General features: G+C 32.7%; 1 protein-coding gene across 16 annotated transcripts in view; it reads left to right on the top strand.

The window, feature by feature from the left end:
- EPHA7 (EPH receptor A7) overlaps positions 1 to 17,950 on the top strand; it is a 185,039-nt gene that overhangs the window by 135,450 nt on the left and 31,639 nt on the right. For 13 of the 16 annotated variants that reach the window (XR_013534866.1, XR_013534868.1, XR_013534869.1 and 10 more), the window contains exons 6-7: positions 14,543 to 14,667; positions 17,306 to 17,489. Coding sequence is in view for 12 of the 16 variants with exons in the window: in XM_008994782.5 (XP_008993030.1) it covers positions 14,543 to 14,667; positions 17,306 to 17,489 (309 nt within the window). In the remaining 4 variants the exon portion in view is untranslated. The remainder of the gene's footprint in view (positions 1 to 14,542; positions 14,668 to 17,305; positions 17,490 to 17,950) is intronic. The other 3 variants (XR_013534867.1, XM_035296352.3, XM_008994783.5) reach the window with 1 other exon arrangement.

Below are 17,950 nucleotides of genomic sequence, written 5' to 3'. Positions count from 1 at the left end.
TGTGTCACAAAAAGCCAAGAATAAAAGGACAGAGACATTAAAAATATTAATGCTATTGAGAGTTCAAGAAACGTCGGGATTTTAAAAAGCATTTCAGGGTGGTAAGATGTGGTCATTGGTAACCTTATCAGTAACTAATTTAATGGAATGAAGTAGACTGAAGCCAGACTACAGAAGGTTGAAACATGAAATGAGTTGAGGAAGTGGAGAAAAAGAATATAGACAATTTTTTTCATATTTGGCTATACAGTGAAGAAAAGAGATTTTCCAGCAGATGGAAAGGTTTATGGGCTTGAGAAACAATTTTATTTTCATGGGAGAGTTTACACAAAATTTTTCAGGAAGAATCCAACAGAAAGGAAGACATTGGTTTATATTGTAGTATCACACCTATCATTCATTTATTTAGCATATAGCAAGTGCCAAAAATATGCATGGTGGAGTACTTTTTTGCTAGTACTGTGAATCAGTTTGAGACTTTTCCAAATAAATACTTCTCAATTATAAAATGGTGAAATTAAATGTTATTGAAAGTTAGTCTTTTAAAAAGTACTAAATTCTTCTCTTAACATATTATTCATGCCATCTAGTAAATGACTTATCTCACTGGAAATATGTTTAAATCATCTGATGTGACTGTTTCAGACCAAACTTATGCCCTGTTTAGGGTCCCTACAAACTGTCTGGTCCTACAGGGAAGGCCATACCTGGAAACTCCCAGATACAAGCAAAAACTGTTTTTCCTACCTGCTGCTTTTAAACCTGACAAATGAAGGTTTAATGCTAACATAAATATTCTTCCAAGTCCTAGTTTGAAAAAATATTATTTTTATCCATTATCTAGTGCCTTCACTTAGGAAATCTGAATCAATTCCTTTGGTTTGTTCTGTTCTATATTCAGAAAGGAAATTAACTGGGAGGAGGGAGCATCAGGTTAAGTTTGTGATCTCCCTCTCCTCTGCTACTGGGATGATGAGCATGACAGACGTTGCTAGCTTTCCCCCTAATAACTTCTTTCTTCTTATTTACTATCTTTTTTTAGTGCAGCAGTACACCCAGCTTACATTTTAAAAATCCATTTCCCAGCCTAGGGAATGAGATGCAAACAGAAGATTTCAAGAGCTTGCTGAAAACTTTGGCTTTCCTAATTTAGGTGCTGAGCATTCCACATTGCTTTTGCCTTCTCCATGCTTGCAATACAGATGTCATGTGTATGGTAGCAGCAGCCAAGAGGGAAAGGCCATGAGAATCATCTGTACAGCTTGAACAACTGAATAAAACATAGCAAATGTCCATCTGTAGAATAAATGTGTGTGTGTGTGTGTGTAAGGAAAAACAATAAGAACAAGCAAATTACTAGTTTTTTTAGTTTTCTTACTTGCAGCCAAACAGACTCTAACTCAGAGAAAGGCAAACTTTTTCTAAAAAGGGCCAGATAATAAATATTTCACATTGTGCAGGCCATGTTCTCGGTATTAGAATTCCTCAGCACTCATATTTTAGCGTAATAGCAGCCAGAGAGAATATATATAAAAAAAAAAGTGCCACTGTGTTAAAATGAAACTTTATTTACAAAAACAGGAGGCTAGCCAGATACAGCCCATGGACCACAGACCCTAGCTCTAACTGAAAAAACATGATCGGTGCATTATCTACTTTATATTTATGTCCTAGTTTGTTTGGGTACATTATTTCCTGCTGGCTGGAGACTATTTAGGAATAAAGCCAGAACTTTGTGTGTGCCAAGAGAAGGAGAGGTGCAGACAGCAAGCAAAAGTTTCTGTCCTTGGCTAAGAGATATCAGAATGTGGAGAGAAGTCAGGAATATCTTAATTCCTGTAACGGAAGCACTTGCATAAGTAGTAATGACACATTTTATTCATTGTCTTGGTTTTTCTCTTTTGCATAGTTACTAATATTAAAACAGAATTGATTTCAACTCCTTTTCTGTGCAAATTTACAATACTTTAATGACATTCTGGGTCAAATACATGTTAGTTGGCTGGCCTAGCAGTTGTTTCAGTGGTAAATTAAGTCCAAATTACAAACAACTAAATTACAAATTAACTTTTGGAACCAAACTTATTCATGAATCGGTAACTCTCACTCTGTATAATTATTCATTGTAAGCCAGATCTTCCGAGTGCATAAAAGTGATTCTTGGGTATTAATTAGCTGTGTTAATTTTCTCTTGGTAGTAAAATGTTATATAGTAAATTAGTGCTGCCTTGTAAAACAACAACTTTAAAATACAAGTTGCAAAGCTAATCAAAATATATTTAGCAGAAAATATTAAACTTTTAAGTGCTTAGTTTGTAACAGATTCTTGCAATAAAGTGGTATATCTTGACTGGTAATGAGAACTTATTATTAAGCAATATGAATTTCTTAAGTTTATGCACTTTTGAGATAAAACGTATTCAGAGTACCTGAAGCAATTGAGATGATAACCTTTTTAATTGTACATTTTAAATGAGGTAATATTAGTGAGTCTCAGGCCACATTAGCTTTTCTTCCTTTTGCTTTCTCCTCCTGCTCCTGCTCCTCCTTCTTGTTCTGTTCTGCCTCCTTTCTTTCCTGTTTCTTTTCGTCTTCCCCTTCTAGGATAATCCACTTTATAGATCATCACTCTGAGGAACACCAGAGTGATGGTTTTGAAAACAAAAATAAATGAACAAAGCCACTAACAAGGAACAATACCTGCAAAAATTAACATTGTCAAGTCATGTTGAAGACAGTCAATTGGTGTTTGATGCATATGGCTTTTAGGCCAGGAAAAAATACAGTCTAAACAATCCATACTATATAGAAGAAGCAAAGGAGAAAAATAAAATGAAAAGATATAATGAAATAGGAAAAAATATTATACTGATAGCAGCCAAAATATAATGAAATTGGTCATTCTCTTCAACCATTATTGAGAACTTTGGGATGGAGTAAATTAATGGTATAATGTGGAACTATCACACATTTTTGCTGTGTTATGTTTTGTATATTATCAGCTTAAGTGAGTATCACTTTATGAATAGATATATTCTTGATTGTATTTTATGTAATATAGTGATTTTCAAAACTTTTAAATGTATTCATAGTAATTTGTAGATGCATATTATATATCTTTAGTTTCCTTTATCCAGTGCACATACACATATGAAATAAAGGTTTTATGAAGCTGTATTACTATCTGCAATGAACTCAATTGTTATTCTAATTAATTTATTTTTTAAAACTTTCATTGCAACCCATTCATTGAATTCACAATAATGAAAAATACTGGTGTAATGAAAAAGTATTGAGGAAATTATAAACACAGTGTAGTCACCTATTAAGCACACAGTGTTAAGTAATTCAAGTTTTATTTAAATGGATAAATATGATTTATTATGAATGTGTATGATTAGCAAAATGTGTATTATCTGCCTTGAAGACAACATATCCCCTTTTTCTTTAATTTCCTTCTCATGGACCCCATGCTTAATAAACAACTGATATGTTGTTGAATATATGATTTACTGTTTTCCTCTTTTTTTTTCTTATTGTACTTTAGGTTCTGGGGTACATGTGCAGATCATGCAGGATTGTTGAATAGGTACCTACATGGCAAGGTGGTTTACTGCCTCCATCCCCCTATCACCTATATCTGAACATTTCTCCCCATGTTATCCCTCCCCAACCTCCCCATCCACCGCTGTCCCTCCCCTCCCCCACCAACAGACTCCAGTGTGTGATGCTCCCCTCCCTGTGTCCACGTGTTCTTATTGTTCAACACTAGTCTATGGGTGGAACATGCAGTGTTTGGTTTTCTGTTCTTGTGTTGGTTTGCTAAGAATAATGGTTTCCAGCTTCATCCATGTCCCTACAGAGGGCATTAACTTAACTTATCTTATGGCTGCCAAGTATTCCATGGTGTATATGTGCCTCATTTTCTTTGTCCAGTCTATCATTGATGGGCATTTGGGTTGGTTCCAGGTCTTTGCTATTGTAAGCAGTGCTGTAAGGAATATATGTGTGCATATGTCTTTATGATAGAACAATTTATACTCCTTTGGGTATATACCCAGTAACAGGATTGCTGGGTCAAATGGAATTTCTAGTTCTAGATCCTTGAGGAATTGCCACACTGTCTTCCACAATGGTTGAACTAATTTACACTCTCACCATCAGTGTAAAAGTGTTCCTATTTCTCCACATCCTCTCCAGCATCTGTTGTCTCCAGATTTTTTAATGATCACCATTCTAACTGGCGTGAGATGGTATCTCAATGTGGTTTTGATTTGCATTTCTCTTAAAGGCAAACCAAATCTGTGGATTTCCACAGTAGTATTATGTACAAAAGAATGTTATAAACATTGTGTACATACTTTGGAAGAAGAACTAATAAACTTAAGCACATAGTGACATATATAAATTTATGTAAATTTTTATATATTATTACATAAAATTATTCATACATTTTATAAAATATGTAATATATAAATTAACCTTATCTAAATGAAGGAGTATTTAATCATTCAAAATATTAGTTTCCTCACCAATCAAAATAGAAGTTACTTGATGTGCATGTTGTAAGGAAATATAGTTATAGTATATCAAATTTAAAATAATTTACCTCTGTAATAAAGAAATCCATATTGTAAAAAATGTAAATAGGTAGCTATGAAAATTTATAGATATCCATAACATGGCATTAGGCTAGTTATGTCAAAAATTGTCAACTGACATTATAATATTTCTTGCAATTGGAATACAATATGTTTCTCTCCTTATTTAAGAAAAAGTTCTAAGATCAAAGAAAATGTTCACAACTGAAAATGTTACTCTGATGACCTGCAAGGGAGGTCATTAACTAATAAGTATGTGTGTGTGTGTGTGTGTGTGTGTTTATGGATATATATACACATACGCTATTTAAAGTCTTATTATCATTATTAAAAAGGAGTCTGGTTTTGGGCCATAGCTGTCTCATACTTCCTGATAAATCATTTCTATGATTATTCCATCATGAGAGCAAAGCCACATTTATGTAGATGACCTTATAAATAAAGTGCCCTTTGGCTGTGAATTCATGAGAAATTAGAGATGGAGCCAGTTTATAAAAGTATGAAAGTAGTTTAAAACAAATCATTCAAAATATTAGTTTCCTCGCCAATCAAAATAGAAGTTACTTGATCTGTATATTTCTCTTTACTCAATATGTATTATAACATTTTGAAGAGTGTGTGTTGTTGGTCTTCGTCTCATTTTGGTAATTACTTCATTTTCTTTCAATGATGCATTCTTTCTAAGTGACTTGATATTGATGATTTACTTTTCTAGCTTGCTTGTGCACATAAACTATATAAATGGATTATTTACTGAAATGGTTATTTTATAAAAATTATCGATGTAAGATTTCAAAATCGGCATTTATTATGGAGAGTACTGGTATCCTACCTTAGAATAGCAGTTTATGTTCCTGTCAAAGTTTTAAAGGAAATATTCTCAAACTCAACTGCCGGGCCAGGCGCGGTGGCTCAAGCCTGTAATCCCAGCACTTTGGGAGGCCGAGGCGGGTTGATCACGAGGTCAAGAGATCGAGACAATCCCGGTCAACATGGTGAAACCCCGTCTCTACTAAAAATACAAAAAATTAGCCGGGCGTGGTGGCGCGAGCCTGTAATCCCGGCTACTCGGGATGCTGAGGCAGGAGAATTGCCTGAACCCAGGAGGCGGAGGTTGCGGTGAGCCGAGATCGCGCCATTGCACTCCAGCCTGGGTAGCAAGAGCGAAACTCCGTCTCAAAAACAAAACAAAACAAAACAAAAAAACTCAGCTGCCCATTCGCTTTATCAATGGAGCATTTGAAAAATACAAAGGCCTGAATCTGATCTTAGAATCAGAGTATTCTGGAAGGGGTCCCAGGTATTAGTAATTTTAATACAAACCAAGTCAGCATGAAATAATAATACATATATATTTTTGAATTCTTACCACATGCTAGGAATAATTTTAAGTATTTAACATTTATTTACACATTTAATTTCCATAACAATTCTATTTATGATGTAAGTATTCTGATTATTCTTATTTTAAAGCTGAGAAAACTGAGGCATAGAGAGGTTCAATTTGCTGCTCAAGGTCACACAGGAAATAAGTCATGAATTAGCTCTTTGGCCCATGCTCTTCGTTCCTGTACTCGACTGCTTCTCTAAGTTTTCCGCCTTTAAGGAGCATCACAATAACTGAGGAGGTGGATAAGTATAATGTAATTGAATGACACATTGTGTAGCCACTCAACTGTCAACAAAAAACGAAGTCTGTATTAGCTGAAGCAGAGGAAGAATTATTCAAGGAATAGTTGCTTATTGGTGGAGGCCACTAGACAGAAAAATATGTGCCCAGTCTTGAAACTGAGTTTATTATCTAATTGATATAAAGTTATCACTTGCAGATTATAGATATAATGCCAACAGTCTTGATAAGCCATTTAAGTGCATGGCTATATACCAATCAAATGCTGACTTACAAATTGGGTTGACAAAAGGGAAATATTTTGTGTGATTTGCTCTTTACTGCCTCCCAGGAATATGTTGTCACTTGATTTATATTTCGTCTATTTAGTTTTGCATTTAGATTGTTTGTGCACATTCATGTTCTAACATGTTTTCTGGATTTAAATCTCCTGGAAGGTAAGAACTGAGACATCATCATCTTTGCAATTCATACAACTCTTTATACTATAATTACTCATGAGAAATTATATATTGAAGGTATGAACAAAAGGAGTTTTCATCAGAAATTTGTAAAAATGTTATTTTAATCTTATATTTTGGGCATTTTAGTGTTACAGTGTAGGGTATTTAAGACTAATGCTAGTGTACTTTTAAAAGTCACTGCTACTCAAAATACCAGTATATGAAAGATAAGTAGCTAGCACCAGAAAGAAAATGATCAAGGAAGCTGCAAAGAAAAAGAAATGCTTCTTTCATCAAGAAATCTTACTAAGAAAAAAATGTCAGCTGAGCTACAAAAAAGTGCTTACTGATGTAGTTGATGTACATCTGACACAAGTTTCTCTCGTACCCAACAACTTGCAGCTGCGTTTTGAGTAGCCAGCCTGCACTTTGAGTGACACTGCTCTAGAATATTTTAAATAATAATAACTAAATAAAGGGCTCATTTTCTTTACTAAAGCAAAACCTCTAAATGAGTTTTAACAACGACCACATTTTGCCTATTCAGTCCATGTAACTTTACCTACCTCATTTCACCTGTGGGCACTAGACCACTTTGAAATATTTTACTCTCCTTTGAAGATTAATTAATTAGATACCAGTTAGCCAGTAGTTTCATTAGATCATAATATGTAAGAGAAAAAGATGGGAAAGGACCATACTTATTGATAAATGGCTGGTCAAATAAATCATGGCGCATATGTATAATGGAATACAACAAAGCTGATAAAAGAGTGACGCAGAGCTATGTATGTAAAATGATATAAAATACAGCATAAATCAACAAATACCATTCATGCAAAAATACAAATATTTGTGTTTACCTAGACTATTTCTGGAAGGGTATCAAATAAATTGCTAAGAGTGGTTGCTTTAGCGAAAGGTATTAGGTACATGGGGGCAGGTTGAGAGGGAGTGTCAGTTTTCATGTTTTAGTATTTTTGAATTTTGTAGCATATACATGCATTTGCCATTTTAAAAAGTGACATAAATCTCTGCTCAGGTACTAGAAAAGATTAGTATCTGCAGCTTCTGAGACTGCTACTGCCTACTGAGCAGATCCCTCTGGGTCTTTTGATCCTTATGTTCTCAAAACCTACTGTCCTGGCACATCATGGATTCTAAATAAATATTAAATGAAAGAATGACTGTTTAGCTTTTCTTTTGCTAGTTTCTGCTCTCAGGACGTCGGAGCCTAGAATTTTGCAGTGTACTTGAAAAAAAGTTGGGAATTAGGGCTTTAAAACATGGATTAAATTTTTTAAATGCCTCTTTCTGAGATGATGTTACTTATTTTTTTTTTTCTATTTTTTGTGAGACAGAGTTTTGCTCATTACCCAGGCTGGAGTGCAATGGCGCCATCTCGGCTCACCGCAGCCTCCGCCTCCTGGGTTCAGGCAATTCTCCTGCCTCAGCCTCCCAAGTAGCTGGGATTACAGGCACACGCCACCATGCCCAACTAATTTTTTGTATTTTTAGTAGAGATGGGGTTTCACCATGTTCACCAGGATGGTCTCGATCTCTTGACCTTGTGATCTACCCACCTCGGCCTCCCAAGATGCTACTTAATTTTTTAAGGCTTAGCTTCTTCACCCAAAATAAAATAAAATGAACCAGCAAGAAAAACAGTGTTTATCTCATGGGGCTTTAGAGGAAAGAAATTATCTATCTATCTATCTAATCTATCTATCTATCTATCTATCTATCTATCTATCTATCTATCTCTATCTAATGTTGCAAATTCTAGGTAACTATTAAAATTCACAATGACTTGCATATAGTAAATGCCAAACAAATATTTGTTGAGTAGAACTAAACCAGTAAAAAGGTAGTATTACCTCTTGATTGAAAAGATAGGTAACATGTGACTTACTGTCAGGAACTTCTTAACCATTATGAATTATCATATTAGGTCATTATTGAGTTACTCCTTTGTAAGACTGGTATGAATAGGACAGCTAGTTCAGGAAATTTGCCTAATTTATACCTACTGTGTTCAAAATTTTATCTTTTTTACATTAAGTGGAATTCTATTAAAATAAAAATTTATGAAGAGTTACACGTTAACCTTTCAACAGTTGACATTTTAGTCAGTACTTTAGCAGAGATTAGGAAGGGTCCTAGTATGTGTTTAAAAGTAGTGACCAACAGTAGCTTTTCTCAACAATCCATGACCCTTAAAGCCTTTTACTTAGAGATTTTCCTGAGAAATGCTAACTCCTGTAGTAATTAATTAAATGTCCAAACAATTGGTTGCCAGTTATCTGATGACAACAAAGAAGAAAACTTTATTCTCAGAAAGATATATTGTCAGATCATTTTTACAATTCTTACTTGAAGAACAGAATTGTTCTTGGTTGATCAAATTGTGGAGTGATGATTTTTGTAGTTTTTATAATGTATATTATGACCGTACTGAAAGTATGTTAATTTAACTCGCATGTATACCTGACTGGGACCCCTATGCAGGATGCTTTTATTGTCCTACTTTTTCAGGTCAATATCATATTTTTTTCAGAACTTTTCAAAGCTTATTTCTTAGTCAAGTTGTCTTTTTAGTAACTGCTTTTTGAATTTACTTAGAAATTCATACTGTTATATATCTTATTATACTGTATATTTTATATTTTGAAAAACATTATCCTAACAGGCATGTTAAGTATATAGCAATGCAAATTACATAATTTAATTTTCAAAAAAGATCATTCCACTTCCACCAATTTTTTTCAACTACTTATTATAGAATGAAAATTTATGTTTGTTTTAACTACGGATCATTCTTCTCTCCAGCCAAAGATAATTTGACAGACAGCTATTACAAATGGATTGCTCATAATTGCCATAGGTTCAATTGCCCTTAGTTCCTGTACTTTTTTTAATCTAAAATTATATGTGTATTATCATTATTAGTGACCATTTTTTCCACAGCAAAGAAATTGAAATTTTGTAAAATTATGTGTTAGCATTTTATACATATATCTACATACTTTAGAAACAAAATTGCTGTGTTACATGCATTGCACTGCATGTATAATTATGGCCAAGTATTTTTTTATTTAAATAAATTTGTATGTATTTTTATATGTTTTTTCTATAGTACAAAAATGAAACACCTTGGGGAAGAGTGAGAAAGCTAAAAGTTGTGTATTTCAAAATACTAAGCTCATAATAATACACACATTTGTTCATTCAAAGGATTTCTAAAAATGAATTTCATACTGATAATGTGTAACAGCAAAAGTGTTCCATGAAAGACTATCATACTATTATTAGCAGGTTTTCCTTAAACGTATTCCAAAGATATCTTTATTTTTACTTTTTGTGCTTACCTAATGGATATATAACTAATTTCAGTGGATTTTAAAACTTTATATGTTTGATGAAAAGTCTCCGTGTTTGTTGACCCATCTTACCCCATTGTATTGTTTAAAATACAGATATATTTTTCCATCTCATACTTTATTTAAATTCAGTTAGAAACATGTAAGTGTAGAAAAATGAATGATATAAATAAAGGACTTTTTAAATCCAAATAAAATTCATTATTTTGATTAAGTTCTTTTCTATGAAACGTTGTGTTTTGGGTCTTGATCAAGGTCAATATTTCTTGATTCCATGCTACTTCAACATAAAATTTAATATCATATTTTTAAAAAATTGAATCACAAGCCTTTTTTCATAACTTCATAAAAATTTCAGAATATCTGCTTTTTTCCTAACTCTATATATTTGTTTTTTATATCTGCCATAACAGATTACCACAAGCACTGAATAATTTAAAACACTCATTTATTATCTCATAGTTCTGTGGGTCACAAGTCTGGGCACAGCAAGGCTCAACTGACAGCCTCATAGGCTGAAATCAAGTTGTCAGCTGGTCTTGGCTCTTACTTGAAAGGTCTGGGGAAGATCCACTTCCAAGCTCATTCCTGTTGTTGGAAGAATTCAAATTCTTTGCTCTGATAGGACTGAAGTATTGATTACTATGCTGGTCATCCAGGGCCAGTCTGCTCCTGAAGGCTGCCCTCATATCTTTTCCTGTTTCCTATGGCAGGTTGGCTCCTCCCACAATTGAAATTTCTCTGACTTCTACAGCATCTCTTTTTGCCCTTAAGGGCTCATATGACTAGATAGGGCCCACTGGGAAAAATCCAGAATAATCTCTTTATTTTAAGGTATGAAACCTTAATTACATTTGCAGTACCCTTTTTGCATGGAATTTACATATTTACATGTTTCAGAGGCTAGGGTATGGATATCTTTGTGGGGTCACTCTGTTTACGAGGCTGTGTTTTTAAATTGTCTTGTTTCCTGCTCATGCTAAGAAATTTTCTTATTGGAATAGTTATGCTTAACATGTGGGCAGGGAGTAGAAGGGGGCAGTATGTAGACCTTACAAATAAATTCCATTCTGTAATTTAAACTTTTTTTTTTAATTGGATTTTAGTTGGAAATTGATTAAGATCAAAGATCACATATGAGTACTTAAAGCTCAAAATCTCTAAAATCCTGATTGGTTCAGGTCTGTACATAAACCCACTATTCTTGTTACTGATTATTTTTCAATTTAAAACCTTATACTAACAAATCCATTCCACAAATTTACTTTTCTGCCTGTCATTAGACTTTTACTTTCCTCTTTCATCAAGTTTGTGAATTTTGTTCTTATGCTGTTGAGATTTACCACTTTGAACTCTGGAAACAAATTTTGAATTTTCTACGATCTTCTGTCATTGTCATTTGTGAAGATTCCAAATATGATTAATAATGTGCTTCATGGCTTAGTCTGTTTTCTATTTTATTTATTTGTTATATTTTCTATCCCTGATAAGACTTGAAGATCTTTAAGAGAAAGGAAGTTCCATCTGTTGTTTCAGTTGAAATTAATTTTTATATCTGAATATTTCTAGAAACTTAAGTGAAAAATGTATCTGGTAATTATTTGTTAGAAACCCTAGGAAAAATATGGATGAAGAAGCGCTTTTATATCGAATATTTGTTTTCCTACATCTTTCAAATCACAAACTTTATTATTGTTGGTTACTATTTTTCACCTTCACATCAATTCCAATTACAACATCTAATTTCATTTTGATAATTATGAAAATTATAATTTAAATGTTATAGCACCTAATTGGTTCTTAATGCATGTAATTCATTTGTATATTTCATTGGTACAATTCAGTTGTATATTATTTCCTTTTCAGAAATGAACTGTAGATTGTAGTTAATTGAATATTTTGGTGTAAGCGTGAGCACATTCTTAGTGAGTGTTACAATAACAGTAGTTTAGTAAAACAAATCTATTAACCATAGAAATCATTTTGTTTTAATATTGCCATACTTTATGCCACTTTAATTTTACTTTAACGTGTAACTTTATCTGAAAATAATCACCTTGTTAGAATCTAAGTAGGCTAGAGATGTTTTTGTTTATAAGCCGTATATACTGTGATTTGTGTATCCTAAGATACTGAAGCTCGGGGGAAAATATAATCGCGTTTTCTGTACCAAATGTTGTATTTGAAGGACATAAGACAGAAAGATTTTTCCTATCATGCAGTTTATCCATTCTCAAGGGCCATGTGCTAGTGCTTCCATTTCTGACCCTCTTAAAATGTGTGACTTGATATAGTATTAGCAAGGGATACAAGAAAAAAAAGAAATATAGAAGAATTCAGGAGTATATTCACTTACAGATATGGCTCCTGTGCAAAAGGGAAAATACGTTGTAGCATACTTCACTGTCAGCACTGTGATATGAATTTCAAAATATTATATAATTCAAATACATTTTTAGCACCTTTTCTTCCTAGTCTCCAGTTGCTACAATTTTATTGGTAAAAATTATTTTCCAGGATGAAATAATGAATGTAATTTTAGTGTATTACTTGCAAAAATTATCTCATTTTATATTTAGATCTTGTTTCAATGAATCAGAAACTAAATAAGGTAGATTTATAGCCCAAATCTTTTCCATAACCTGAAGAATTTAGAGTCTCCTGCCTCCTTTATCATAACAAGCAAAGTGATACTTATGGATAGAAACCAAGCAAAATGTCTTAGTGTTTGACTTATACTGAAAATCACATTAGGTTAGGTTATTTGAAAAAGCTTAGAGATTTACATATACAAACTCTCTAACCTATTTCTAGCTAACATGTATTTATGTGTGCCTGATCAGAGACCAGCAGCACCGCTGGGTAACTCAATGTGTTGACCATTGCAGTATTCTCACCTGTGCTGCAGTCTGTTTTTCACAAACGTATAATTATTGTTGGAAGGATTTTGTTAACTAAGTTATACTTTTAGAGATTATTTGTTAAGTAGAATCTCGTGTCACAATTAGTTAGAGTTGGATTCCTAAGACTACGGCCTAAGGTTGCAACCTTTTGAACATTGCAATCTACTAAGATATGCTAAGCATGTTCTGGGTAGAGAGACGTGTCACTTTAGAGATAAGTTCTTGTTTACTGGGTATGTTCAGGTTTCAAAAGTTGAGACAAAAATAAGATTTCTTATTAGAAATTAGCTTCATTGAAAACGTATCAAAAATGCATTTAGACTGTAAATACAGTTGTTGAGCACTTGAGCTACATCCCCTTCAAGGAAAAGTTGTCCCACTTAATCTGCTCTAGTTACGCTTTTGTTAGTAATTTGGGAGGAAATGAGAGTCATGCATCTTCCATATCCTTTCTTCAAAAATCACCAAGCTGGGGAGAGAAATGATAAATGTGTTTTTTAGACATTGATACAAGAAAATATTAAATAGAAGAAACAAAATAAAGCCAAAGGGATAAACATCGGAAGGTTGCTTAAACGGCTTGGTCCTATATAATTGCTTTCCTGTCAGCAGGATTATTAACAATTTCAGACATCTGAAAATTAAATTAACAGCCTGAAAATATTTTACAGAATGAGATAGAGCATGATACATGAAACATAATGACCCCACTGAAATTCAGCCAAGCCGGTGCAAGTACTCATTTAGACAGAGTAGACAACTAGTTAATCATCACTGAGCAAATTAGACAGAGCAAATTAGTTTGCTGCATTCCACAGACTTGGCTACCAAAAAGAGTATATGTCACTAATTAGAATGAAAGAACTCTAAGCATATTATTATCTGTATAGAAAGAGAAAGCAAGATTGTGGCTTTGAATTGCTCCTTTCAAAGCTTGAAGCCTAGGTTACGTAGGTATAAATTACACATGCAAGAGTGCATGTGTATTAGTGCACATATTTTAAGTAGCAGGCAGCCTTTGCATTTTCTTGCATCTTGACCTAATAAAGTATAAAAATGTTTTCCAAGGTTGTTTGGAGTTCTTTAGGAGTACACACACACTAAGTGAAACATTAAACATTTTTATAAATATGATCCCATTCATTGAAGATCAAAGTAGCCATTTCATACACTTTTTCTTGCATAATATTAATTTTTTTCTTTTAAAAAGTGTATTGCTGTTGCATGTGAAATAAATATTTGGATTTAGTTTATCACTGAAGATTAATCTGAAATCATATTTTCTAGCCTTAATTAGCATTCATTTGCTTAATTGTCATTCGCAGCCCCATCATTTCCATTTTTCACTAACTTGAACAATGCTATCTTCTGCTGTTTGCACTTTAATTTAAATTTCTATTAAGGTTTATGAACAGTAATAAGGTCCTGTTTGAATATTCATTAGCTTCTGAATTGTGAGCTATGAAAAGGTGCTTTCTTTTACCTTAATGAAACTGGCACAGCATGGGACTGATCAGTTGTGACATTTGATTTGAGGCATCCAGTGAATTTTCTCATTGTTTATTGACACATCTTGTCCAAACAGCTCCCTCGCAAGTGAGCGGAGTAATGAAGGAGAGAGTGCTGCAGCGGAGTGTCGAGCTTTCCTGGCAGGAACCAGAGCATCCCAATGGAGTCATCACAGAATATGAAATAAAGTATTACGAGAAAGTAAGTGCTAAGAGCACCTGAAATGTACAACGTGCTGTGTGTCTCATGTCATCCTACGGTATTGTAGACTAAAGTTGGTCTGTATGCCAACAATTTGGAGCCACTTCAAACTTTATACTTAATTTTAGCCATCTCTGTGAATCTCTGGCTCATCACTATAACTGTGATTTCTGTGTATTAAGTTCCTATGTTACACAAACTAAAATATCTCATTTGTAGCATTTATATTTATTTATTCCATTTTGATATTGTAATACTTAGATGTAGGAGGTTTTAGTCCCACAGAAACCACACAGCCCACTGCATTGTTGAAAATATTTTCTTTAGTATGTCTGTTTGGGCCCTTAATGATTTGTTTAACTTATGTGGTTTAAGTGATGATGATGCCCTCAAATAATTTAGTAATTTGAAATAATGAGAATATTTTGTATAATAAATATGTAGTTCTTCAGACTTACAAATTAGATGATGTTATTTCACTCCTTTAAATTCCTCCTGAAGTTTTTTCATATATGTTTTAATAATCATGCTACTTATTTACACCTCTCCTTCCAGAAAAAGTAGTATGGCTAAAACCCGACTGCTGTCTTTTTAATCTCCCTCTAATGACTAAATTTTAGTAAATAGTGATGTATGTGAGCAAATGAATATATTTATTTCTATCTCACTTGGAAAGAGAGAAAAATGTTTATCTAAACCACATGATCATGATTTAAAACTCCACCTCACAGATCATGATTTAAAACTCCACCTCACAAAAAGACTCTGTGTAAGGTTTGAAACATGGAAATCATTGCTATTACTAACGGTAATAGTAATAAATGTTACTATTTTTGGCTTAACTGAGTTACCTGAAGTGCTGTGATACACATAACCATTTTAACTATTTAGGCAATAGAATTAGAAAATAGGAGCCTAAATCTTTGAGAAAACTTTGGGGTTGAGTTCTTGTGATTTAATAAATGGAAATATATATGGCACATTAGCAATAGATGCATTGGGGTTTTTTTTTTGAAGAAAAAGTAGTTTAAAATATGGTTTTGTTTTGATATTCAGATAAAGTTTAGAATATTTTTGCTTGTTACTTACATGACGAATTTATGATGTCATGGCTAAGATTGTACTTTATATACTTAATTTCTTGTTCCACCAAATATGTTTTAGAGGGGATTATTGTATTTAATGCTGTTTTCGTTATATCTGTTTTCTCACGAGTGCTAACAGTTATAGTCCCAGCTGAAATTGTATCAAATTCAAGAGCAATGAAACACATAGGTGGTAAGGTTAAAGTTTCTCACAATATAAATCTGAATATTTTGCAAATCCTTTCTCTAGATTAAATCTATTCAAATAGTTTAGTTTTTTTAGTGTGACAGAAAAAGTGTCCACATTCACTAAACTTACATATTATGCAATGAAAAGACAAGACAATAATAGTATTGTGTTGTGTTATATTGTAACGTATATGCACGCATGCATGATGTTTGTGTCACCTGAGTTATGCCTAGGTCTTTCATTTGAGATAAATATATATAATATAAACTATCATTTTTATAAATGATTAGATTGAAGACAATCACAGATCAGTTTAAGTAAACCAATTTTAAATATATATTTATTTATACTTTTGCAAATCTCAGTGTAAAGGCAAATCAAACAACTAGATTGACATTTTAAGATTTCTATGAAGAATTTCATTACCAAAGTTGAACACAAGTATTTATTATAGACCAAAGAACTCTCTAAAATTGTATATTTTGAAGTATAATTTTTACAACTTTATTCATAAATAGCCTATGGGAATCACATCAGTGAAGACTTAAATTTTCATTTATTTTGACGGAGTTTTTATATGCTTGAGTTTTTACAATTATTTTCTTATTATATATGCACATAAAGTATATTTGATGGTGATAGAATAAAAAATTGTTAATAAACATATAACAGTTATTTTAGTAAACTGCATGTTTTTATATCTGAAATATGAAAAAATGAAATTAAGCATGTTTAAAATAGTCAAACCATAAATCATATATATTTAAACTTTAATATTTATAATTCTGTGAAAATATTTCATTAAATACTATTTTGCAGAGTGGTTTATTCTGTGAGAAATTCAAGTTTATTTTAAAATATTGATATGTCAGTATAGTGGCAGCATGTCAGTATACTGGCAGTGTTAACTGAATTTCTTGATTTAATACTTTTCTGTGTTTTTAGTATTTTTTTTTTTTTTTGCTTGCTGAATAGCATTCAGAAAAAACTTAAAGGAACTGCAGTATGATGTGATGACCCCTACTAAACTATAGACTGTACAGGGGTACCCACTCTTGAACTAGTAGGATATTTTATTATATTATGGCTAAATAGTTCTTGTCACATGTCACCTGTGCAAAAGCTAAAAACACCATAAATGTTTAAACTAAATCATTTCTCCCTAAATTTATATAACAAAGCCATGTGTTTCACATTTTCATTTTATATTACCTTAGAAGCAACTTAATATTATAATGTTCCACAAAGCACAATGTTGCCTCTATAAAAACAATGGAACAAATTGAATTAAATTGAAACAGTTGGCTGTCAAATTGGCTGGTTGCAATCATAATTAAATATTTCCTCTAAATATTGTTTCTAGGATCAAAGGGAACGGACCTACTCAACAGTAAAAACCAAGTCTACTTCAGCTTCCATTAATAATCTGAAACCAGGAACAGTGTATGTTTTCCAGATTCGAGCTTTTACTGCTGCCGGTTATGGAAATTACAGCCCCAGACTTGATGTTGCTACACTAGAGGAAGCTACAGGTAAAATGTTTGAAGGTAATTATGCCTTTGGTTTGGATACTTACACTCAATAACTAGCATATATTAATATTTACTTAGTATTGGGGTGATCATTTGCATCTTCATAATTTTTACATATAAAAATAAACATGTGTCCATATATGTGTATTTCATAAAAGTTCCTAATAATAATTTAATATTTGTTGTTTAGCAATTTTAGAACCTTGTGATTTTGTTTCTTTAACACATACTGGATTTATTTTTTGTAAATGGTGAAATTAAAAACAGAAGCAGGACTGATTCAATTTGTGTATTGACACAAGACGTTTTTTGTCGACCTCCAAACGCTCTTACTCTAAGTGTATCCGTCAAGGCTGCTACTTCACAGAGACCCACAAGTAAAGCCAGAATGTGTAGTGAGGTTGACAAGATAAAGATTGTATCTAAGGACTTGTATTAATTTATCTTACTTGCCTTTTAGCAATGATTTCAAAAAT

Source organism: Callithrix jacchus, chromosome 4 (genome assembly GCF_049354715.1).
Source record: "Callithrix jacchus isolate 240 chromosome 4, calJac240_pri, whole genome shotgun sequence".
In the NCBI taxonomy this organism is placed as follows: Eukaryota; Metazoa; Chordata; class Mammalia; order Primates; family Cebidae; genus Callithrix; species Callithrix jacchus.
This window is presented reverse-complemented; position numbering and strand designations above follow the sequence as displayed.